A 24,286-nucleotide genomic window follows, 5' to 3' on the forward strand; every position below is an offset into this window, starting at 1 on the left:
CTGGCTGACGAGCTTTCAGCTAGATGCCCTGGTCTGCTTGGGCAGTGATGTTGAGGCACGGATGTGATATCAAGGCCCAGTTGTACGGTCAGGTACCAGCAGGATGGCTCATCCCGCGCGGGTCGTTGTCGCGTGGGCGAGGAAGTAAGCCCCGTGTTCCGTCTCACATGTTAACCTCGAGCAATCACAGACCAGTATCCTCGGTCTTGATCTTTGAAAGCGCATACTCTCAGCAGTTCTTGCAGTCGTAATCTTGCTACTGTCAGAGACAGATGAGAGTTTGGGTGAACTAGTCTCGCCTGTGACAAAACTGGCAACTCCAAATAGTGTGGAGAGAGGGAACAAAAGTCGACATTAGGCTTCGCCTTACCAGGGGCAGGTGCGAGACATTGCAGGTGATGTGCAAAGGGATGCGGGCGTTTCTCAAGAGGTTAGACGGTGGCGTCTTTTAGCCTCCTGGTGGCTGCTCATGTGTGGCACGACAATAGCAACAAAATGACTATTATTGGTAGCCTCGGAGACCCACCACAGGACGCAATGGCTGCGATACGAGGAACGTTCCGCGATGGCGGTAGCGTTTTACTCTCCACGGGGAGTGCCGTTGCTATATCTTGACAGCCCTGAAGCTGACCAGCAACGACCTTGGAAGTGTGGTAGAGCCACTGTCTGTCCGGCTAGAAGACCATCAACAGAGGCTAACGGCGAGTTTATTGAAACACTGATGACGTGTGTGACCATCGGCGAAAGTACTTAGTATCGATGTTACGGTGTTGTTGCTCATTTCCGTTCTTTCTGCTGGTCAAGGCTCGCGTGCGCACATAGAGAAACCCCGGGGTCGTGTCTCCACAAACGGTAGCCGTCTGGAGAAGTCCACGGGCAGATACCCCACAATCGTCGCGTGGGGTGACAGCAACTCGTCGCATCGCTGGCAACTTAATGCTCGTGCACATGCTGTAGCTGCCGAACGAGATCTTTGTTGTTTGTTTGGCCGCGCAAACGTAAAAGAAAAGACGGGCGTGATGATAACGATAAAAGATATGACTGAAGCGAAGGAACCGGCGAGTGTACGACGAAGGGGCGGCCAAAGCATGTGCGAAGGCTGACTGCAAGGTTTCAGCCCCAAATCCCTTCTCATGGTGTCAGCCTGGGATACTTTAGCCGGTATCTACATCAATCGGGTAGGCGCTAGAGAAGTTAGAGAAGGAACAGACGTCCGATAATAGAAAGAACCCGATGACAGCTAGCTACGCCGCAAAGATGTTGGGTAGCATTGGCGAGATAGAGGGCCAGCGGCGGCGACGGCGCGGACGTTGAGTGATCTCGCAATCATATCTTGTAAACGGAAGATGAGGAGCCGATAGAGGGAAGTAGACTGAGCCAGATGTCTGTCGGTGGTCGTGGTGTAGGCGCTAGAAGTAGGTAATATGTAACAACCTTGGGCATCCACGCACCCTCTATTTGCAAGCTGTTTCAACAGTATGTTGCTCACTCGCCCGAAATGCGAGCTTGTGGAGAAGGATGGAAACGATGACATCGCAATGTGAGCGGCATGCATGCGGCGGGTGTCAATGGCTGATGACAGATCTGCGGCACGATGCACAGTACATCATCAACCATGTTGTCGCACCCAGAGCCTCAACAGCCGCGTCAAAGCATAGTTGGACGAAAGATTGAATGCTCCCATGTGCGCATACGAGATGAGATGTAAGAGGTTTGTCTGTCCATGTACCCTCAGATCTCCGTCGTTATCGATATCGTCATTAGTGTACCCGAAAGGGGCATGGATCAAGCGCGTCACTGCCATCGCCGCGGCTTTAACAGCAACAGCTCCGCAATCATCAGCTTCCGGGTCCTCCCCACGTCCGCCCAATGTCAGCCAATCCAGGTGCACTGAAACGGAAGCACTCGGGCAAGACGATCAAAGAGCTCTTTACCACACAATCCAAGCCAAAGCTCGCCTCCGCAGCGCCGCTCTCACCCACTAGCAAGCGCACACGACGAGACAGCTCTCCGATCCCCACCACCGAGATCGCCACACCCCCAGCGCCGATTACCAAGATGAGCACAGCAGAGATGTATCACTTCCCCAGCAAGAAGGCGGGACTATCGAGCAATGCCGACGTGGTAGACATCACGTCAAGCCCCGACAACAGCCCTGCCAAAGCCAACGGGCAACGGAATGGCATGCGCAAAGCAGCGCCCAACATGCATGCCAACAATGGTCCCAAGCGATTGGTGGTCAAGAACTTCAAGCCTACGAGGAAGGTGGACCCCAGGGTCTTCCTGGACCAAACATGGACGAAGATCGATAAGGCTCTGGACACCATCTTTCGGCAGGGGGATGTAGACTTTAGTCTGGAAGAACTATACAGAGGTGTAGAGAATGTATGTCGCCAAAATATGGCGAAAGACATCAAGGAACGCTTGATTGCGAAATGCAAGGACTACGTGGGTGGGAGTCTGAAGGCGAAGGTCAAGGAGAGTCTGGGAAGGCCAAACATTGACGTACTACGGGCAACTCTGCAGGCGTGGGTAGTGTGGAACAGCCAAATGGTCAGTAATACCCATATACGTGCGCACGCTGTCATACTGACAAACTGAAGAAATACCTTGACTGGATCTTCTGCTATCTCGACCGCGCCTACCTACTCCCACGACACGAGTCCCTGCGCGAAATCTCGATCAGCCTCTTCCGCTCCCTCATCTTCGAACACTCCAAATTGAACCCGCGCATTGTCGACGGTGCCTGCGATCTTGTCGCTAATGACCGGATGGAAGGTGACCTGGACAGCGAGATGTTTTCCAAGACGGTCAACATGTTCCACGACATGCAAGTCTACACACGCTCCTTTGAGCCGCGCTTGATGGAGATCAGTCAGGAATACGTTGCGAAGTGGGCAAACACAGAGAGTTCAGAAAAGTCCCTACCCGAATACGTCCGCAGTTCGAAAGCACTCATGGATCGCGAGATGAAGAGGGTCGACATGTTCAGCCTCCCGAACACCACCAAACGAGAGCTCCTCACGTTATTTGAGGACCACTTGATATCGAAGAAGGAGGAGCGACTGACCAATCAAGACGAGCTTGCGGATCTCCTCGAAACCAACGCCATTGAAGATCTTGAGCTACTGTACACGTTACTCGAACGGAGGAAACTTGGCTCAAAGTTACGGCCAGGGTTCACAAAGTGGATTGAGGACGAAGGCACAGCTATTGTGTTTAACGACAAGGAGCAGGATAACATGGTGATACAACTGCTCACATTGAAGCGCCAATTAGACACATTGTGGAAGGCTTCTTTCCACCGAGATGAGGAGTTGGGTCACGGTTTGCGAGAATCTTTTGACAAGTTCATGAACAAGACAAAGAAAACGAGTGCAAGCTGGGGCACGGACAACTCGAAGACTGGCGAGATGATCGCCAAGTACGTGGACATGCTGCTGAGGGGAGGCGCAAAAGCGATACCAGCACAGCTTAGCCGCAAGGCAGACAAGCCCGCTGCTGTAGAAGTTGAAGAAGATAACGAAGAAGGTGTTTTCGATGAAGACACAGAAGTCAATAATCAGCTCGATCAGGTTCTCGATTTGTTCCGCTTCTTGCACGGCAAGGCTGTGTTTGAAGCTTTCTACAAGAAAGATCTGGCCAGAAGATTGTTGATGGGCCGAAGTGCGAGTGCAGACGCTGAGAGGAGCATGCTGTCGAGACTGAAGATTGGTAAGTGTGTACCTATTTGCGACTTGCTGAGATACTAACGTACTGCAGAATGTGGTGCCGGCTTCACCGCCAACCTCGAGCAGATGTTCCGCGACATCGAACTGTCACGAGAAGAGATGAGTTCGTACAAGAATATTAGTGAGGAACGCAACGAAAAGCTCAGCCTGGATCTCAACGTCAACGTCCTTTCTGCGTCAGCTTGGCCTACGTACCCCACAGTCCCTGTAATTCTACCTCCGCAGATCCAGTCTGCGATCAACAAGTTTGAAGCACACTACAAAGTCAAGCATTCTGGTCGCAAGCTGGAGTTCAAGCACGCGCTCGCCCATTGCCAGATCAAAGCCAGGTTTCCCAAGGGACTCAAGGAGTTGGTGGTGTCTTCCTTCCAGGCTATCGTTCTTCTGCTCTTCAATGGCCGAGCGGATGATGAGCACATTGACTACGAGTACCTCAAGCAAGCCACTGGATTACGTAAGTTGCGTGCTAGATCTACTATATCCGCATCACTAACATCTGATAGCGCCGGCTGAGCTTAATCGCACTTTACAGTCCCTGGCCTGCGCAAAAGTCAGGCCATTGACGAAGCACCCCAAGGGCCGAGAGATCAACGAAACCGACACCTTCACTCTCAACGCGTCATTCACAGACCCCAAGTACCGTATCAAGGTCAACACCGTCCAGCTCAAGGAAACGGCAGCCGAGAACAAGGAGACCCACGAGCGTGTTGCTGCTGACCGCAACTACGAGACGCAAGCTGCCATTGTCAGGATTCTCAAGGCGAGGAAGAGAATCAGCCACGCGGAATTGGTCAGCGAGACCATTTCAGCGACGAGGAACAGAGGAACATTGGAGGTTAGCGGTATCAAGAGAAACATTGATCGCTTGATTGAGAAGGAGTTCCTAGAAAGAGAAGATGACGGACTGTATGCTTATATTGCTTAGGCTATGCACATTGCCAGCTGGTTTGGATCTCAGCACATATTTTACATAGCCGCAGAAGGCAGGCTTACAGTGTACAACAATGATATTGTTATCGTGTTCTATCTATTGCGAAGATTGTATCATGTTCTACCCATCTTCGCGCTCGGTCAGTGAGTGCATGTTGGGCGAGCTGCTTATCATTAGTACAGCACAACGGTCAAGACCGCATCCGGCACTTTTCGCTCAGTAATCGACACCTCCCCCTAGCCGCCGGCATCGCTGCACTCGCTTCTACTACCATCCGCACTTACCGTCGTGGAGGTCGATCTCCTAGTCTACATGCCTCCTACACCCAATGCCCAGGCCCACCTTCCAAATCCAGCGCTAGTTGCCGCGTTTCCCTGTCGATCCCTAACCGCACTCAGCCTATCGAACACGCACATGTGCACCACCGCCAGATCTCCGGCGATAAGCAGCTTGAAACACATCATCTTAGTTCCGGGAGATAACCGGCGAATCGTTTTCCGTACCTTCCTGATCGGCGGAAGTCGCATGTCCTGGGTGCATGGGATGGTGCTGGGGATGTTGATGCTCCGGTTGTCTTGGTAGCGGGATTTCATGCGTGATGTTGTTGTTGAGCGAATGGGAAGGGGTAACGTGAGAGGGTGGTGGATGTATGAAAGGACCGAGGGTCTGCGCTTAGTATGGTGTTGTAGGTGCCACGCTTAGAGTGGTAGTCTGTGATAGGTTGTAGTACCCCAGCTTGAGAGAGCCTCCGCTGCATGGCTTCCCGGAGCAATTGTTCCTTCCGGAAAGGTGCTAAGGTTCTCTGCGTCCGGGTTTAATTGCTTTCGAGTATGATCTTCCACTTTAGGGTTGAGATGGTTCGGAGGCGACCGCTGGACTAAACGCTGGACTACACTGGGGTGACAGGTAGTAAGACAGTATAAAGCTACTATGTAGCACCCTTTGTTTGGAAGACAGGTCTACCAGCCCCGCCGATCCCTCGTTACAAACCTCCCGACAAGACACTCGCTCGTCGTCTCATTCTCTTCCAGCCGCCAACATGAAGTTCCTCACCAACATCCTCCTCTTCATCGCGCCCATTGCCCTCGCCCTCCCCACTTCGGTCTCCGAAGAGGCAAACGTTGAGATTGCTGCTGTCGAGTCCAGACAATCTTGCTACGTAAAGTGCGGCTCAACATGCTACACTTCATCCCAAGTCTCTGCTGCACGCAGTGCGGGTTACAAGCTCTACCAGGCCGGAGACGAAGCTGGTAGCTCGACCTACCCGCATCGGTATAACAACTACGAGGGCTTTGACTTTTTGGTTTCGGGCCCGTACGAGGAGTTCCCGCTGAGGACTTCGGGTGCTTACACTGGTGGTAAGTCATATCCGTGTTCATGATGAACGAGGTCGACTAGACTATGCATGCTGACTGAGGTGTTTAGGCTCTCCAGGTGCTGATCGTGTCATTTTCAACACTGCTGGACAGCGTGCGGGAGAGATCACACACACTGGTGCCAGTGGCAACGCGTTTGTTGCTTGCTCCGGATGGTAAACTTGTTGTAAGGGATTGATCGTGAAGACCATCAGAGGGTCGTTGGCGGCATCTGAGGGTGAACGGTTTGCACGGTCCCAGAATGCAGTGCATCGGCGAGTTGTAACGAGGGATCGAAGTTGCGTCCCGAAGAACTTTTCACCCGCATACCAGTGTCGGACATGGTGGAGGCTTTCGTTCATGTATATACCTTTTTTGAAACGATTGAATGCATCTTCAGGCTTCTTCTCAGATCGTGATCAGTGCAACTTCAACTTCAGATCGAAATGTGGCGTGCTTTCACGTGGTAGCGCGTCCGGAAGGCACGCTATCTCGTGTTTGTACTAGTGAGCCGCTCAATCCGCAATCTTCCTATCGCGAACCTTCTGCCAGAACGCGTAGCAATTTACTGGGCCATCTCATCTCGTCCATCATCGCCTTCGTTAAACGTCATGTCACGCGTCACCGGTGCAGAAGATCCTGCGCGACAAGAGTTAGAAAAATCGTCAAGACGTCGACTCACAAGCGCTTGCAAACTGTCCTGCTCGAAATATGCAACGAGTCGCCAGAAGCTTTCAAGCTAGCACACGATAAGCTTTTTGTGAAGGAAGAAGAAGCAGAGCGGCCAGCCGTGTCACTTCTTGATGGACCGCTCGCAGAGAAATCCACTTTCAAGCTGCCAAGGGCTCAGAAGCGCGGTCGACGCTACGATGTTTGCGAGCAGTGTGCAAAAGAGTTTGATATACTGAAGGAAGAAAAATGTGTATGGCATCCAGGTAAGAAGTCTCCGAGCTTTACGATGTATGAACCTCTTGCTCATGTCTTTACAAGGAGAGTTGGAAATTTACAACGATGAGGACTTTTGGACCGATCATGATGAAGACTGCCACGGAGAGATCGATACCGAAGAAATGCGTGAGGAGTATCCTGAAGGTTTCGTCTGGAGTTGTTGCAAGGGGTATGGTGATGCTAAGGGCTGTAGAACAGATCCCCACGAGCCACGCTCTGCGAAGAGAAGCAGGACTGAGAGTCCCAGTGGCGAGTCGTCATCGGAACGCGATTCTGGATCGGAGTAGAGAGACGCTTGTGTGTCTATTTCAGTGATATCATTAGTAATAACGGTGTTCATCTTCGATGCCTTCACCGACAACAGTTCCAAGCTGTCCGAAAGCAGCATTCGTCCACTGCGCACGTCCAGAGGAGGGAAGGCTATGCGAAGCGCATGATCATATCGAGCTATATCACTCCGTATTAAACCTTGCTCAAATCAAGCTATTGGATACGCGCGCTTACTGCGTCAAGGGTCCTGAGGTCCTGACTGTGTAACCGCCCAGCCAACAACATAATATCAGCTCAACGTGCACCATGACACCTCATCGCCAACATCATGAGGTCTATAGTTCCCTCTTAAGTCCCACTTGATACCATGTCGTCGCAACAGTAACTAGCAAGATGATCACCCACATCTGACGAAGTGACCGTAGCAGGTAAAAGGGCATGAAACCAACAACATCTTACGTCCGATCAGTGAAGGCAACATTATATCTGAAGAGAGAGACTATAGAGGTGTGGAGAGGTATAAAGTCTATTGAAGAGCAGAGTCGAACTATCATCACACATCTTCTCAGACTTCCATCTTCACTACGTTACAACTCTTTTAAACCGTCAGACCATTCAGTCTAACAATTAAACATGCATTTCTCCACCGCTCTTACCACCTTATCCGCTTTCGCTCTGATGAGCACCACCTTGGCTGTCCCCCGCTCAGCTAGCTTCGTCACCTGGGGTAACGGCAACCGCATGTGCAACGGTGAAGAACGATACACCCACCGATATGAAGGAATTGACGACAGCCTCGTGTGCGGAAACCTGCCTGACGCGGAGGCGGGTAGCATCAGGATTGAAGACACGCGCGATGTCGCCAACTGCCGGGGTGAGTCTACGGCCCTTTATATTCTTAGGATCGCGAACATGGCGCTAACGATGGATGTACAGTGAACACTTACTCCGGGTTCCAGTGCGATGGTGAGCGTACACAGTACAAGTTTGAGCCAAACAGTCGTCCCTGCCTTCGTATTGATGGGAAGCATAGCTACAACATCACTTGCTAGGCTATTGCATCTGTTCGACGGGGGCAGTGAGCGATGAATGAGGCGTAGACGGAGCTGGCAACGGCGTGGAAACTTGGACAGTCATTACCGTTTCTTTCTCTTTTCAGATGTATCTCACCCCGCTCTTTGTAGATTTGTATCTGTACGTCTGACCGTCTGTTCAACACGAGACGGGAGCGTAGCTAGAACAATCGAAACTTTTAACCCAACTGCGCTTGAAGTGAGTTGACTGCCGAGAACTATGCTCGCTGCCATTGTCAGAACAACGATTCTTGATAGGAAGATGTGTAAGTTCGAGGAATACGCTGCGGTGTTATCCCCATTGATGGAGCCTGCCATACACTCACGCAGTCTTTCTCCACGCGTCAGCCAACAGTGCCCCGCCAGCAACCATACCACAAGCACCAACACCCCAATCACTCAGCAACCCCTGTTCTAATGACCAGTGAACAGTCATGGGCGCATATGCCAGATTAGATGCCAGGTCCTTCCACCACAGCCAGTTTTCCAATTTCCTGGCCTTGATCCGCTCTTCCCTCTGGATCTTATCCTCCTTCTCCCCATCACCCAAGCTCACTGATATCGACTCAGATGACGAAGCGTAATACTGCTGCACACCCAAACGAACCAACTCGACACCCACATACGCAGCCCAAAACCTCGAGCTCCACAACCACCACGCGTTTTCCCGTGCTTTACCCACATCGCCCGTCCAACTCGCCGTCGTCAACGCACCCTTTGAGCTCAGATACGCGCCGTTCTCCAAGACCTGGAAACCAACACAGGACATGATGGCGGTCCACGTCAGCCCTCTCAGTATCTTCTCTTTCCTACTCGCATCTTCCGGCAACCGGTCTTGATATGTATCCCGCGCCCACGTATACAATCCCAACACACCCCATAATCGTACGAAGATACGGAAATCAGATATGACAGCTGCAATCGCTTTTGAACTTCCAACTACTTGTGCAATGACTTTTGTGCTCGTGGGCGCTGGGAGGCTGGCTATGAGCGTTTCGCCGGGGAGCAGGACACCCTCTGCTTTCTCGGCGATTTCCGTGGCTATGGACGCGAGCCGGCGTTCGAGAACGCGGGAGAGGACGGCGTGGATGAGGGTTAGGGTGTACGAGGTTGTGCAGAGGAGGACGTCTGTGCCGCTGGGTGTGGAGAGGAGCTTGGAGAGGCGGACGAGCGTGCGGTCTGCGGTGCCAGCGGTTCTGGCGAGGTATCTTAGGAGAAGGAAGCGCAGCTTTTGTATCGTTGTCAATCGCGACGGTGGTGTGGGTGTAGGTTTCGCATCGGGTTGTGGAGTGGGCTGGTTTGCGCTGGTGGAGGAAGGGATGGTAGTGGAGTCCGGATGCGAGTCCTCCATGTTGAGAAAGTGAGTATTAGGGTAGACGCTCAAGGGAGTCTTGGAGGCGAGCAGAAAGGAGTGTCGGTGCTATCGAGCCTGCATGGTGTTGTTGATGTCGCGCGTAGAGAAAACATGACACCACCCGCGTGTTGACCGAGGTTTGCTCGGGAAGTTGCTTATCGCGTCATCGGCCCGCACGTGGAGCCCACGTTTGGCGACGACCCGTCCATCTTCATTCACATGTGACGAGAGATGGACCCTGAGAAGCTCAACCACTAGCTTCGCATCACCGATCGCGTGCGGTCTCGTGAGCCATGGTAGCAGAATCCCATGGCGAGGGCTAGTCGTCATGGACTTTGTTCTATGCTATTTGGGTTTCGTATAGAAAGCTTCGACTCGGCCCACGGCGCGGATCCCTGCCACCTCGTCGTCTTCCCCATACCGTCCCCACTCATACCGCCTCATCTATCGCGGGGAGTAGATACGAGAGCGGGCTCTCTCTCCACCTTCTTATACACCGCCTGGTCGCGTTGAACACCATCGCTTTCGCTCCCACCTCCCACCTCCGCAATCATGTCAACCCCAGAGATCCCCACGCGCCGTCCAACCTACCCTCTCGCTCACGCTTTCCGCCGTAAACCCCGTCGTCTCCCTCTCGTCCTCCGCTTCTCAAAGGGCGCTGTTCACGACATCATCCTCATACCCGTGCTCCTCCACTCGCTCTTCACCGTCCTGATCGTCTACATCGACACCCGCTATGTGGACAGCATATCCATCCCCGCGACCATCATACCCTCGCTCTCCATAGTAGTCGGTCTGATGCTAGTCTTCCGCAATAGCACCGGCTACGACCGCTTCTGGACCGGCCGCAATTGCCTCACCACAATCGGAACCTGCGTCCGCAACCTCGCTCGGATCTGTCTCGTAAACTCGCGGGACAAAGATGGCCATGCAACGGAAGAAGAACGAAGAGATACAGAGAACATAGTCCGAGTCCTAGTAGCCGTCTTGTACTCGATCAAACACAACCTCCGCGCGGAGTTCAACATCCCACCCGCCAGTCTGGCTACCTTGCCTCCTCAACCAAGCGTCTACCCAAACCGCTCCCGCCCTGTCTCCAGACGCCCCAGCTACATCGACCGCACTGGTAGTTTCGGCCCGTTCTATCCGCCCATTCTTGCAAACGATAGCACGAGCACAACCCCACTTCTCGGCGGATCGGCTGCCACTCTCGAAAATGGCGATGGCACAACGCCTATGAAGAAGGACGAATACGTGTCGCTCCTTCCGGAAGGCTTGATGGGCTACGAGGATCAAGGTCTCGGTCTGCCCTTACAACTCACGATCCTACTGGAAGGCTACATTCGCCGCGGCCATGACAGAGGCTGGTTCCATGCGCCTCTTTCCTCGCAGATGACTGTTCAGCTAAATACTCTCGTTTCTGCTTACGGCACTATGGAGACTATCCACAGCACGCCCATCCCTGTCGCGCATCTGATCCACCAGAAGCAGGTCTTGGCGTTATATGCGTGTGTCCTTCCCTTTGCTATTGTCGATGATTACAGGTGGTGGAGTGTCCCCATTGTGGCTATTATTGCGTTCACGCTTTATGGCATTGAGGGTATCGGCGTGCAGTTGGAGGATCCGTTTGGATATGATAAGAACGATATCAAGATGGACGGGATCATTGAGGACACGAGGCAGGAGGTTATGGTATTGTTGGAGGAGTGGAGGGCAAGTCACGAGGGGAGGGCTATGGGAGGCATGTTTGAGTGTGAGTCGTTTTGCGAGTGAAAACCCAACGACTGGATCTGAAGGAAGAGATGGAGCACGACGAGATAACGAGAGGGTCAGCCACGAACTAATGTTTGTTTTGGTCTTTACGAGTTTCCATAGCGTAGATACCCCAGAAGCACAATGGCCAAACGAATGTGTCCGACACGGAAAGAAAGCTGCAAGCGCGAAGATTTGGTTGACTTTGTTACAATACATTAGCTACCGTTCTTCCGCCCTCCTGTATGTCTTGCTTACTCTTGAACTATAACACATTGCAACATGATCCCCCCACCCAGACCTACTTGGAGATCATAACAATCGCTTTGTACACGCCATAACGCCCGGAAATATGCAACTGAGCCCGAAAGGAGAGGTTTCCAAGAGAAAGAAGTAGAAAGATGCAACACGCTCAGTTTGCGGATCGGCTAGTCAAATCGCACCGGAGGTAGGGTCGGTGCTCCGCTGTTACTTCGCGCTCCACTGCTGTCGGAGTCAGACGGCGGAGAAGTCTCGCGCATGCGGCTGCCGGCTGTTCTTCCCGCACTGCCATCAAGCACAAAGGGGCCAGCATCGTTCCTGGGGGTCATGGGACCATCCTGTACGCGATCAGGGCTTAGGCCATTGCTGCCGGCAGGATACAGAGGCGATAGTCCCACGTACTCATTCGCACCGTTGACGTTGATGGACACTGGCTGTGTGACTGACGATGTTGGTGGCGTGAGGCGGCGATCGGGCGTTTCTAGTACAGTCTGGTTCTCGATGTTTGTGATCTGATGGTGTAGATCCGTCAGATCAACACCACCGTCCGAATCTGTGCCATTGATCTGGGCGACAGAGGCACGGGGAGTGACGTGACGGTCGCTTTGCTCCGCGCTGGCATGAGGAGCCGTGTCACCGTTGACCACCTCCTCGTCACCCTCCCAATCCTCGAACTCGCCCATATCTTCTACATCCTCTTCGAGATCTGCGACCGCCCTGCAGTTTGGGCAGAGGAAGTTGGGCCATGTAGGTCCATTGAGAATAGGACGGATACACTTGTAGTGCCAGACGTGGGAGCAGGGTGCTACAAACAGGGACTGACATGGCTGTGCACTGATTAGTACGGTTAGGTCTCGATACTATGGGAGTACGTACGGCTATGGACATCAAACAAATCGCACATTCAGACGTATGTGTCGAAGCATTATCTCCCGTGACCTCCTTCTTGTTCTTGGCAAGTGCGCGTAGTCGTTGATGGGTTTGTTTGCTGTGCGGGTTAGTGGTCGGCTTCCAACGCAGACGACTCAACTTACTTGAAGGTATTTAGTCCCTGCTGCCAGCCGCGGTTGCACTCCACGCGGATCTTGACACATCTGAAGATCATCTCCTCGCCGCCGCGGAAATCGATGCCCAACTGGATGATGTCGCCATCCTTTATGCGGAAGGGCTTTGACTCGACGTTCGGCTGACTTAGACGGATGTGGTTCAGGAAGGTGCCTGAGGAGCTCTTTACGTCTTTGATATACCAGCTGCCGTCCTTGCACCACAGCTCGCAGTGCTTCCTACTGACCACCTTGGACTTGAAGCCGATGGCCGCAGCCGACGGGGCATTGGTTTGGACTTCAGGGAGGTTGTCGCGCTCCGAGTATCTTCCTACGCGCAGAATCGCGCTCTCGTCGGGCAAGGTGCGGTTGATGGTGGGGAATATGAGCGAAGGTCTGCCGGCTCGGGGGTCCTGATGCGGGATGAAACGAATCGAGGGGAGGTGCTTGACGGCGCCCGCGCTCTCGGGAGCGCCTTCCATCGGTTGGGCGGTGGCGGGCCCTGGTGTTGAGGTGGGCGTGGGTCCGGTGTTGTTGCGCACTTGCAGTTGGGGCTGAGCCGTCTCGGAACGGGTTCTCGTCATGGTGGGTTTGGGGGTAGTGGGCGGGGAGTCGGTGGAGGGAGGCTGGGGGTGGGTATCGGCCGTGTGGCTCCTCGACAGTGAATCTGGACGGGCGGCCGTGTGTTGGTGGGACGACGAGGCAAAGGCGGGCGAGGCAGGTGGAGTGTGTGTTGAGGCGCGTGGCCGTGTCCCGGTTCGGGAGTCCTCACGTGAAGCGTCGGCTTGGCTGCCGGAGTGCAGGTGCAGGTTTCGGAGGAAGCTGATACCTCTGTGGACGCCCGTGGGTCGCTGCGAGGGCGAATTGGGGACGGCAGTCGCAACTGTAGGGAGGGCTGGGGTTGTTGTTGTGGTGAACATCACCCCCGTCAGCGGCGCAGAGCGAGGATTAAGGCCTGAAGCTGGCGTGGGCGGGAATGTGAATGCGCGAGTTTCGACAGCGTTTGACAGACGACGCAGTTTGCCCGTTTACAAGAGCACGCATGGGTGGGAGAGTCCGAGACACTGCGGCACTGGGGCAAATGATGAATGCAAATGCACACTGGCAATGGTGCGCGAACAAGGCCAGGGCGGCCTGGACGGGCCAAGCAAACCAGAAGAGGAGCAGGCCGCCTCTAGACTGGCGATGCGGGACTACCAAGAAGACGGACCTCTAGCATGTACTGGTAACAGGGTTCCAGAGTCGACATGATGAAGTCAGCTCTTGTCGGCCGTCGCTACCAGATGCACTGCTGAACGTCACGCGGGACGGTAACAGCTGCCAGGCCCATGCCCATGTCCATGACAAGATGGCAGATGGCGTCTGAAACCCCTCCGCCCTCGTACTCCATGCGTCTGCATCACGGCGGCGCTTGTCCGACTAAATATAGTTCCCCGCGGATATATCAGAGCATCCAAACCGACATGGCCATGTAAGATAGAGTTCATGCGCTGATCGCAGCGTTGCGGTGTGGGGCCGCCTTCATGGTGTAAGGGATCCGCTGCACTGGGTCTCCGCGCACGTGACATCATGTCATCCGAAGATGGGGAATTTTTCGGAACGCGCGACGGGTGCTGCCCTCACCCACGCCAGAAATGTTAAGACCGCACACGTACCGACCGCTATCCCGGGGACTGTCCAAGACTTCGGCGTCGCTCACACGGTCAGCACCATGCGCAGGCAGACGGAGCCTGGCCACGGCCGTCGCTGAAGAGAGGGTTAGCACTGAGTTCACGTAGCAAGCCGAAGCCATTCTAAACTGCTGTCCAGGACCCCGCCGAACTCGACCAGATCACCACTCTCCCCAATGGCATCCGCGTCGCAACCGAAGCCCTGCCGGGCCACTTCTCGGGCATCGGAGTCTACGTCGACGCCGGCTCGCGGTACGAGAACGATGCACTGCGCGGAGTCAGCCATATCATCGACCGCCTGGCCTTCAAGTCCACACGCTCCACCTCCGGCGACCAGATGATGGAGAAAGTAGAGACGCTGGGCGGCAACATACAATGCGCGTCTAGCCGAGAGTCGGTCATGTACCAGTCCGCCACTTTCAACTCCGCCGTCCCCTCCACCGTCGGTGTCCTTGCCGAGACGATCCGGGATCCAATGGTGACGGAAGACGAGGTACAGCAACAGCTCGAGACGGCCGATTACGAGATCGGAGAGATCTGGAGCAAGCCAGAGCTGATCTTGCCGGAGCTGGTACACATGGCAGCCTTCAAGGACAACACCCTGGGCAACCCTCTGTTGTGTCCCAAGGAGCGCCTGCCCTTCATCAACCGCGCCGTTGTCGAGGCATACCGAAAAGAATTCTTTAAGCCCGACCGGATAGTCGTTGCCTTTGCCGGTGTCAACCACAACGAAGCTGTCCGCCTGACAGAAGAGTACTTTGGCGACATGGAGAAGGGCACTGGCCCATCGCTCATCGGTCTCGATTCCAACAGTTCGGCATCTAACAGCGCACCGCAGCAGCAAATGTTCACGGCCGACCACCCTACACCCACCGGGGCACCACCGCAGACCTCGAAACTCCTCTCCAAGATACCCTTCTTCAAGAACCTCTCCACATCAGCCACCTCCAACGCTTCCGTCAACACATCACTCGACCTTAACTTCCCGCCGATAGATACATCGCTACCCTCACAGTACACTGGTGGCTTCCTCACACTACCACCAATCCCACCACCAGCAAACCCCATGCTCCCCCGCCTATCGCACATCCACCTTGCCTTCGAGGCGCTCCCCATCTCCTCGCCCGACATCTACGCCCTCGCAACCCTACAAACACTGCTCGGCGGTGGTGGCTCCTTCAGTGCGGGTGGCCCAGGAAAGGGAATGTACTCGCGTCTCTACACCAACGTACTGAACCAGCACGGATGGGTAGAATCCTGTGTGGCCTTCAACCACAGCTACACCGATAGCGGCCTCTTTGGCATCGCATCCTCATGCGCCCCCTCGCACGTTACCCAAATGCTCGAAGTCATGTGCCGCGAACTCAAATCGCTCGGCGACGAAACTGGCTATGCTGCCCTCAACGACGTCGAAGTCCAACGCGCAAAGAACCAACTCCGCTCCTCGCTCCTCATGAACCTCGAAAGCAGAATGGTGGAACTAGAAGACCTGGGCAGGCAAGTCCAAGTCCACGGCCGCAAAGTCGGCGTCAAGGAGATGTGCAAGAAGATTGAGGATGTTACTGTGAAAGACCTGAGGAGAGTGGCCCGCCATGTTTTCGGCGGTCAGGTCAAGAACATTGGAGGTGGGTCTGGAGCGCCGACTGTTGTGCTGCAAGAGGGTGAGCAGGAGGGGCTCAAGAGGAAAGAGTTCACCTGGGATGATATACAAACCAGGATTGCGAGGTGGAAGCTTGGCCGTAAATAGAGAACTACGAGATTGATGAGGCTTGGCTGGGGATGGGATTGTAAACGCTGTACTTGTATGATAGGAGTGGGACGAAAAGATGAATATCATGATTACCACCCATTGGTAGCATGAGATACGAGACTTGTTTCGCTTTCAGCTTGCATTGGACTGACTGCACTCTCGATCAAGTATGTTTAACCACCTCGTACACGGGAAGGGCTAACGAGTCTGAAGACTACACTAGGATATAACAAGTACATTAGAAAAATCTGGCTTTGATGTAGGCTCTAGGGTGCCGATCCTTTCAATTGATTAAAGTGTAGCAAAGTTTTAAATTACGGATAATGATACTACTCTAGTCATCATCCGAGCAAGAAGAGGTGATTAAAGGAGACGTGTGAGCAAATGTCCTCCTCCGTTCGCCTCCCTCCCTTATTAACAGCCGTAATCTCATTTGAACCATGATCCTTCTCCGTTGTCATGAAATCATCAAACCGCATCTCCTTATCCGCTTTTCTACTGGCCGCCCGTATGTCATTCCAGGAATTCAGACCGTTGCCCTCTTTACACCTGCGTCATGATGCTTTGTAATCCAATATCCGTGTCCTCTTCGATCTCGGTAGTCGCGACCTCTGCGGTCTTGATCACCGCTTCCAGCTTATGAATAGCAGGAACGTTAAGAGCGACAAGATCGGGTGTGTTTGTCTCGGCTGCTTCCTCCGTGATGGCAACTCCTTCCACTGCGACTTCCTCTTCTCCCTCAGTTGTGAACGAGTATACCGAGAACTCAGAGTCGGTACTACTGTTGTTTCCCGATACTACGTCACTGGGCGCCGTGGCATGTGCGGTCACATTTTCGAAGCCACCCGTGTACGTTCCGTTCTTGACCTCATTGCGCTCTTTCTGCTTCCGAACGCGACGTAAAGCTCCGAGATCGAACTCGCCTACAGGCGGAGAACCCGTGTTATCGCGAACTGTGCCAGTCCGTGGGAGCGGGAGAGTAATGTTAGAGCCTTCGGAGCTGGATTCTCGGCCTGGGCGGAAGATGCCCTGAACGGCGGATTTGAGACCTTGGGGTGTGAGGAGACTGGATCCGCGAGAAAGGGAGCGGGCAATGTCCACCGACGACCGACGACCCATCTTGTAGAACCGTCGGCGGGGGCGGCGCTGAGCTGAGATCTCGTCCACGTCAGTTTGCGTTGTCTTGAACGTCGCTTCGCTTGAATCGGTAGTGTTGGAAGAGGCGGTAAGTGGTGAGCCTGCAGATGTAGCGAAAGAATTTGAGTTGGGCAATGTCGATGGGGAGGTGCCTAGAATCGTGGAGGACGGTAATGGCTGCGCTCGAGTGCCGATGGTACGCATGATGTGTGCTGATTTTGTCGGGAGCTCCTCCATGTCTTCGCGTGTTATGGGCGGGAACTCTGCGTTCAGTACCGCTTGGAATGAAATGTACATTCGTTCTCGATAGTACGGGCGACAGGTATGGCAGGCTCTTACGTTGCATCCCATGGGCTTCTGTGGCTAGTTAGTGGTGTGTTTGCTGACTTCGGTACATCGAAAACTACTCACTGCGTTCATATCAGGCATACTGTTGAAGGCCCCATCGGTGCTATATGGCGCCTTAGCCATGGCAGCGGTGAGTCTAGAGACGACATCGCTGGCTTGAGCGGCTTGTTGCGTGTCCAAGATGACCTGCTGGAGCTCAAGCTTCAGGCCCTTGAGCTTGTTCAGTTGCTTGTCGGTGTAATGTCCGCTCTCCGCTGTGATAATGATACTCTCGCCCAACCCAATCTTTTCCAAGTCCTGACGTAACGCAGACTTCACTGGCTCGATGCTGTCCTGATCCCTAGCTAGTAGAGTGCGGAGAAGACGAGGTTCGCAGTCCTGTCTGCACTCGTACAGGAACCCGATGGATGGCGAGCGCCCGCAGACGCCGCAATGCTGCTCCTGACCGAAAACGCGGTCCATGTCCAGATGGGTACAGTTGGGGACTCGCAGGCGTTTCCCCATTGTGAAGGTCCGGTCAAGGTGAATATCGTGAGACAGATACCGCGGGTTGGTAGGTTCGCAATCGCTGGCGATCGGCGGTATGTAGACCCCAAGTCGTCAAGAGGGGACACACGCGACAATTGATCCACAGAAAGGGGAACCAAAGGTGGGCGGACGGAAGAGCGTGGCAGTTGAAGTTGCTGTTCCGAGACAATGACAGGGCAGGTGCACTCACGCTAGACTGCGAGGAGTGAGTGAAGGCGTGGATCCTAAGACAGCAGCGGCGTGGCAAGAGCGACCTCGGAAAGTCGTCTCCAGTCAACTCGTAATTTTTTGAGCAGGAATGAAGGAAGAGGGCAGTCGAAGCCAATTAAATCTTTAGGAAACGACCGTTCATACGAGCGGTCACCCGCTGGCCATGCTCCACTCGGCGGCTTTGCACGTTGCGGGTTTGGCCTGGCCTCGTGAGTACCCGATTTTACCAATGTTGAAGCCCTCTGACGGTCTTTGCACGTGCCTTGACTGTTTGTTGTTGTTGTCTCGCAATACAAACGACGAAATGAAATGAACGAAAGCGCTTTGACGACGCTTTGGAGCAGGACAAAGAAAAGAAAGCCACGGTGAGCGAAGAAGGCCATGCGGGGCAAGATCAGGCCATGTGGAATGTCAGGACGTGATGCCATGTGAGGGGTCGGAAATGAGAGGCGATGGCGTTTACGAAGAAGTTTGGGGTCGTACAAACAATGTGTCTAATTCAACATTGTGGCACCTCGACGCATGTCATCTTAACGTGTAGATGATAACTCACGGCTACATGTAGATCATTGAGAGTCGGTTTGATGTCTTACCCCAGCGGTGCACCTTCCATAAGAATATTACTCACACGAGGGATGGTGATGATGTCGTCGGCTTTTGAAGGGACCAGGATCAGTCAGCGATAAGAGCTCAGGGAAATCACTTCACGATCGACAGCGACAGCGTAAGGGTCCCCTACCGCGATGAACCCTGCGCATGACTGTACTCGCCATCGCCCACGTAAATCACGATTGTCGCTGGGTGCAGAGCCTGTAATGAGCCGTGGGAGCGACTCTCAAGCTGGCTCGGTGCAAACAAGTGCTGGCGGCGGCTTCCGACGCGCTGCCATCCGCCAAAAGCATCAGGCGAACGCGCCCTCGGCATGCCGTGTAGCTCAGCTTCATCAGCATTCCTGAAAAGAGGATGCAGATATCGCAGGCTGGGACTGAGGAGGTTGGCTGAGCACTATCATCCTCACCCATAGCCGAAACCGAGGTCGTGTTGTTGTGCCAGACCACGCGCTTCCGCATCTTGGGCTCGGCGCTAGCAGCACGGAGCACCCAAGTCGTCCGAGGTGTTTACACTTCATCCCCAGCCATCCCGACGCCTGGCCAGCTCGTCAACCCTCCCCCACAAAACACCTCGTCGACCGCAGCCCTATCTCCCACACGCGCCCATCCGCTGTCTGCTGCTGTCGCATCGCATTGAGCCGCCATGTCGGTCAAATTCGAGAAGGAGACGACGACCAAGGCGACGGCCGCCGTTGCCGACGCTGCGAGCAAAGTCAAGGATGGCGACCTCATGCACGAGCTCGGCCAGGCCCTCACCAAAGGCGGCGGTCCCAATGGATATCTCGCTGTGAGTCTTGTGCGACAGAACATGTGACGAGCCCTTCACTGACGGCACGCGCGCCAGGCCTACCTCAAGCAGCTGCAGAGCAACCCATTGCGCACCAAGATGCTGACATCGGGCACTCTCTCTGGTCTCCAAGAGTTCCTCGCATCGTGGATCGCCCACGACAGGAGCAAGTCGGGCCACTACTTCACCTCGCGTGTTCCCAAGATGGCCATCTACGGTGCCTTGATCAGCGCGCCCCTTGGACACGTCTTGATTAGCGCTCTCCAGAAGGTCTTCCAGGGGCGCAAGAGCTTGAAGGCCAAGGTCCTGCAGATTCTCTTCAGCAACTTGATCGTGAGTCCAGACCCGAACGGCCGTCAATCGTCAGCACGTCGCTAACAGTCGCAGATCTCGCCCATCCAGAACAGCGTCTACCTCGTCTCCATGGCCCTCATCGCGGGCGCTCGCACCTTCCACCAAGTCAAGGCGACCGTTAGGGCCGGTTTCTGGCCTGTCATGAAGGTCAGCTGGATCGTCTCGCCCATTTCGCTGGCATTCGCCCAGCAGTTCCTGCCCGAGACCACCTGGGTGCCCTTCTTCAACATTGTCGGTTTCATCATCGGCACCTACATCAATGCGCACACCAAGAAGAAGAGGTTAGCCGCTCTCAGGCGAAAGCACTACGGAGACGGCAGCGGAAGGAGTGTGGGCCCTGGTTCGCGCCCTGGCTCGCGCCCTGGTTCGCGTCCTGGCTCCGTCAGCGGAAGGCCTGTCGACGAGTACGGTCGTCCCGACGACCGCCCACGCTACTAAATGTCAGGGCTGGTAATGACAGCGCGATAGTCCGGATTCCTGTTCGCTGTTATATACCGATCAGCCGTGGCAACCCCAGCGGCTAAGAATGAGGCATCACCCGTCTTTGTTCATGTGTTACGACAAACTCGGGGAACGATATTCGGCTACCAGTCAGGCGCTTCACCATCTAGTGCGCTTTCATTTTCGCTCCCCTTTACGTGCTCTGTATATCCCATCTGTTTTCCTGCTCGATCATTGGAGCCGCGACTGGCGTTCGTTGCGCTCTTCGCTAAATAAATACTACCATTTTCACCTAGCCTTCGACCCGTGTCACCTCCATCATGTCGTCCTCGCGTCTAATCCCCACAAGGCATGTGTCCGCTAGTACTGACACTTGTTAGGCTGAGTGAGAAGCGGCGCCGAAAGCCGCCCACCTACCAGCGCCAGCACATCCGTTCCAGCAGCCAGTGTTTTGCAATCTTGCGTTACGTTCGCCTATATGGTACCACGCGACCTTGGCCCATGGGCATGGTGCACAGCTGTCAGATAGAAGGAAACCTCCCGGTTTCCAGTATCGACCCAATGATATCCCACTTCGCCCGTAGCCCAACGAGCCCGGACCCAGATCTTTGGCTTACCCAGGACAAACAATACGCGATAGCGTTTGCATCACGTTCGCATCAACTATCATTCGTGCTCTATGCTGAGTCTTCGAACGGAGAAGCTGCCGCCAACCACTACGTCACGCCGGCTGGAAGCAGCCATCATCCGCTTCGGCCTCCCGCTCGACCCAACTATAAAACAGCAATGGAACTACCCTCCCGCAGAGGTTCGATCAATTCTTGATCCTTTGACCTTTTGCCAAGACTCTCGGACCTTCACATCACTCTCACTACTCAATGACGCTCGGCTCTCCCGATCAATATGCGTTGTTGCCGTATGGTGATCGTTTCTTTGGCGGAGCAGCGCTTGCTCGATCAAAGTCCTACCCCTCTGATTCAGAATCAGATCTATACGTCCCCTTCGAGCCTGATAATTATCGTCCACCGCTATCGAGCGTCGCTGTCCGACTTCAAGATCCCTTCCTAAGGTGCGACAGGAATCTTGGCTGGAACATTGATTGGGCAGTCGCATTCATCGTTGATCGACTGGAACAGAATTGGGCTGACGTAGCCGAGAAATTGAAGAACATACGGATACGGGCTGCGACACTTGAAAGGGACGGGCTAGTCCAGGAGATCCCATATCGTATCTTCAACAAGCTCGATGAAGTACTCTTTGCCGGTCATCTGAAAAATGCAGTCTTCCTCGATTTTGACACCCCGGGTACCGACGTCTCAGGCACCACCTACACCCACAGACTAGGACCAAATCCTGAAGTCAAGCGCATCTCTATCGTCTTGAATCTGGACGCGCTCGAATACGCCAAGGCGAAAGACATTGTCGCTGTTCTGATCCATCACATGATACACGCATACCTTCTGGTCGCTTGCGGCGCACAGAAAGAAGACGAAGTGGACTATGGACGCTTGGATCATGGCGTGCATTTTGGTAAGATAATGTTTACCCTTAAGAAGCTCTCAGCTGTGCACGGGAGAGAGTTGTCGCCTCTCAACTATGGGCATGGCTCTTCCACCGTTCGCTACATTGCAGAGGAATACTACAGTCCAAGAAGGAGAGAAGTAGTTGAGCGTGAGGACCGGGAGCGATGGTATTGCAGCCACTGCCATAGCATCGTGCAGGGGCCATCCGAGAGCGAAGTGCAGAAGTGGTACGGGAAGGTTTGCAAGCCGCTGTTCGACCAGCCCAAGTGCGTCCGCGAGCCGGAAGTCCAAACGTACAATGAGCGGCGTCATGAGCTCGAGACGAGACGCCGCGCACGTCTGAGACCTTCTGCAAAGTCGGTCGAGTTCATGTACAAGGACAAGCCAGTCCTTGTTGATGGAGACAAGATTGAAGAGTTTTTGAGCGTGGTGAGGGCATTTGAAAAGGCGGGTAGCCGCTTTCTGAAGGTACACAAGGAAGTTTCTGAAGACACGTTCGTCCGCTTCCTGGAGTTCTTGCACACTGGCTCCTACCGGCCTGACCCACGCCCATTCGCCGCTGCGGCAGCAGGTCTGGGCATCGAGCGTCGGGGGCCACCAATCATCAAACCCCAAGCAACGACCAGTGAAGCCTGCGTTCTAACTGACGTAAAATTTGCCAAGCTCGGCACATTGATGGGCTTCGAAGACTGCAAGAGCTATGCTCTCGATCGAATGAATGCCTATGGCATCCTCAACGAAGACCCCGTAGCCGTCCTCAACGAGATCTACAAAGGCTATGAGCCAGACTCTGATCTCAAGGACTGGGCACGAAAGTTCCTCGTCCGAGCGCCAAACACTTCGAACCCAGAATACCACACTACGTCAATCAGCCTCACCACCATTGAGCCGCCAAATCTGATCAAGCTTGAGAGTCAGCAGGGCTCCCACCGCATGCGGTTCCTCGATGCGATCGACTCCAGTGGCGCACTGGAGAACGACGTCAACAAAGCTCGTGCCGAACTCAAAGCTGCCGGTTGGTACAGCTGGTCTACATTCTTACCCCACGATCCACCCAGACTGCTCACCGAGCGCTCCATGAGCTACTCCACCCACCCATTGGCCCTCGGGCGCCGCTCACCCCTTCTCCTCGGTCGCGCCCCAACACCAGACCCATGGCGCAGCGTCCACGACCTCACCAGCCAACTTTCCTCCCTAGACATCGACCGTCTGCATGACTTGGAGCGCGAGAAAGAGCGCGACCGTGAGCGAGTGGAGAATCTGAGAGATTACGAACGGGCCAAGTTTAGCGATATCGAGCATGAGAAACTCAGGAAGCTACGCCGAGAGAAGGAGCGGGAGTTGGAGAGGGAGAAAGAGAAAGTGAGGAGGTTGGAACGGGAGAAGGAGAAGGTTAAGGAGACGCATGCGCAGTTGCAGGCTACGGCGGCGATTGAAGCGCTTTTTGGGAGGAGTGGGCGTGGGTTTGCTGGGGATTATGAATAAATTGAAGAGAGACGAGAGTGCGAACGATACTTGGTTGATGATCTAACGTCTGACGTTTTACCGGGTTCATTCAACTTTGGGGCACAGTAATGAGATGTTGTATCTTGTTTCCTTGCCGGAGCTGCCAATTGACAATTGTGTCTCCCGAGCTAGTCTCCCCTATGCTAAACCCTAAGGTGTGTGCGAAAGATCGCATGTTTCAATCGTGGAATTCGCCTCTGGCTGACATATGAATGCGGTGCCTACTACATGCCAGTCATGAAGACCACTACGGCGATGTACGTCATTTCCATGACCTCGATCTCCTGGGCATTCCAATACCATTGCAGTTCCAAATCTTCCAAACCAGTGATAGGAAGCGACTACTGGACTGTGGATTTTACAGGGCCCGCGTCCCATTTGATCGCTTTCACCAACCGCTTTTCTCATGATACCCATCATGCTTGTCTCGGAGAATCCCAGCCACATTCCACTGTAAAGCTGTTCGCTCACCCAATCTACCAGACCGCGAGATAGATCAAAAGCGCGTAGCTTCTCACTCCGATAGTCGAGTGGTACCATCGTCGGATCATTTATGACGGTCCACTGTCTGATACCAGCTACACCAGCGGTGGGTGCATTCTTTCCAAGCAAGCTCCTGATGGAACCTTGGGACATTTCCGTGCGCGGCTTGGAGCGATCGATGTACGTCATCAGTGCCACGTAACAGCCCGCTTCATTTGCC

General features: G+C 54.2%; 9 protein-coding genes across 9 annotated transcripts; 6 read left to right on the forward strand and 3 right to left on the reverse strand.

Annotated features, from left to right (window-relative positions):
- Positions 1-1,869: 1,869 nt before the first annotated feature.
- Positions 1,870-4,656, forward strand: J4E79_009433 (uncharacterized protein; the record flags this gene model as incomplete). Its single annotated transcript, XM_049358279.1, has 4 exons — positions 1,870-2,553; positions 2,604-3,714; positions 3,763-4,185; positions 4,235-4,656. 4 exons carry the CDS (start codon positions 1,870-1,872, stop codon positions 4,654-4,656), a joined length of 2,640 nt encoding a protein of 879 aa, XP_049207134.1.
- A 1,045-nt stretch (positions 4,657-5,701) lies between these two features.
- Positions 5,702-6,197, forward strand: J4E79_009434 (uncharacterized protein; the record flags this gene model as incomplete). The annotated part of the gene is made up of 2 exons (XM_049358280.1): positions 5,702-6,020; positions 6,088-6,197. 2 exons carry the CDS (start codon positions 5,702-5,704, stop codon positions 6,195-6,197), a joined length of 429 nt encoding a protein of 142 aa, XP_049207135.1.
- Positions 6,198-8,630: 2,433 nt separating this feature from the next.
- Positions 8,631-9,659, reverse strand: J4E79_009435 (uncharacterized protein; the record flags this gene model as incomplete). Its single annotated transcript, XM_049358281.1, has 1 exon — positions 8,631-9,659. One exon carries the CDS (start codon positions 9,657-9,659, stop codon positions 8,631-8,633), a length of 1,029 nt encoding a protein of 342 aa, XP_049207136.1.
- Positions 9,660-10,214: 555 nt separating this feature from the next.
- J4E79_009436 (uncharacterized protein) lies at positions 10,215-11,435 on the forward strand (the record flags this gene model as incomplete). The annotated part of the gene is made up of 1 exon (XM_049358282.1): positions 10,215-11,435. One exon carries the CDS (start codon positions 10,215-10,217, stop codon positions 11,433-11,435), a length of 1,221 nt encoding a protein of 406 aa, XP_049207137.1.
- A 407-nt stretch (positions 11,436-11,842) lies between these two features.
- J4E79_009437 (uncharacterized protein) lies at positions 11,843-13,302 on the reverse strand (the record flags this gene model as incomplete). Its single annotated transcript, XM_049358283.1, has 3 exons — positions 11,843-12,502; positions 12,552-12,663; positions 12,710-13,302. 3 exons carry the CDS (start codon positions 13,300-13,302, stop codon positions 11,843-11,845), a joined length of 1,365 nt encoding a protein of 454 aa, XP_049207138.1.
- Positions 13,303-14,352: 1,050 nt separating this feature from the next.
- On the forward strand, positions 14,353-16,135 carry J4E79_009438 (uncharacterized protein; the record flags this gene model as incomplete). The annotated part of the gene is made up of 2 exons (XM_049358284.1): positions 14,353-14,475; positions 14,528-16,135. The coding sequence occupies 2 exons, from the start codon at positions 14,353-14,355 to the stop codon at positions 16,133-16,135; spliced, it is 1,731 nt and encodes a 576-aa protein (XP_049207139.1).
- A 546-nt stretch (positions 16,136-16,681) lies between these two features.
- J4E79_009439 (uncharacterized protein) lies at positions 16,682-18,127 on the reverse strand (the record flags this gene model as incomplete). The annotated part of the gene is made up of 2 exons (XM_049358285.1): positions 16,682-17,632; positions 17,687-18,127. 2 exons carry the CDS (start codon positions 18,125-18,127, stop codon positions 16,682-16,684), a joined length of 1,392 nt encoding a protein of 463 aa, XP_049207140.1.
- A 1,488-nt stretch (positions 18,128-19,615) lies between these two features.
- J4E79_009440 (uncharacterized protein) lies at positions 19,616-20,551 on the forward strand (the record flags this gene model as incomplete). Its single annotated transcript, XM_049358286.1, has 3 exons — positions 19,616-19,759; positions 19,817-20,092; positions 20,147-20,551. The coding sequence occupies 3 exons, from the start codon at positions 19,616-19,618 to the stop codon at positions 20,549-20,551; spliced, it is 825 nt and encodes a 274-aa protein (XP_049207141.1).
- An 881-nt stretch (positions 20,552-21,432) lies between these two features.
- On the forward strand, positions 21,433-23,562 carry J4E79_009441 (uncharacterized protein; the record flags this gene model as incomplete). Its single annotated transcript, XM_049358287.1, has 1 exon — positions 21,433-23,562. One exon carries the CDS (start codon positions 21,433-21,435, stop codon positions 23,560-23,562), a length of 2,130 nt encoding a protein of 709 aa, XP_049207142.1.
- Between the last annotated feature and the right edge of the window lie 724 nt (positions 23,563-24,286).

The sequence above is a fragment of the Alternaria viburni genome, assembly GCF_023758015.1.
Source record: "Alternaria viburni strain BMP 2772 chromosome Unknown scaffold_25, whole genome shotgun sequence".
NCBI lineage: Eukaryota > Fungi > Ascomycota > Dothideomycetes > Pleosporales > Pleosporaceae > Alternaria > Alternaria viburni.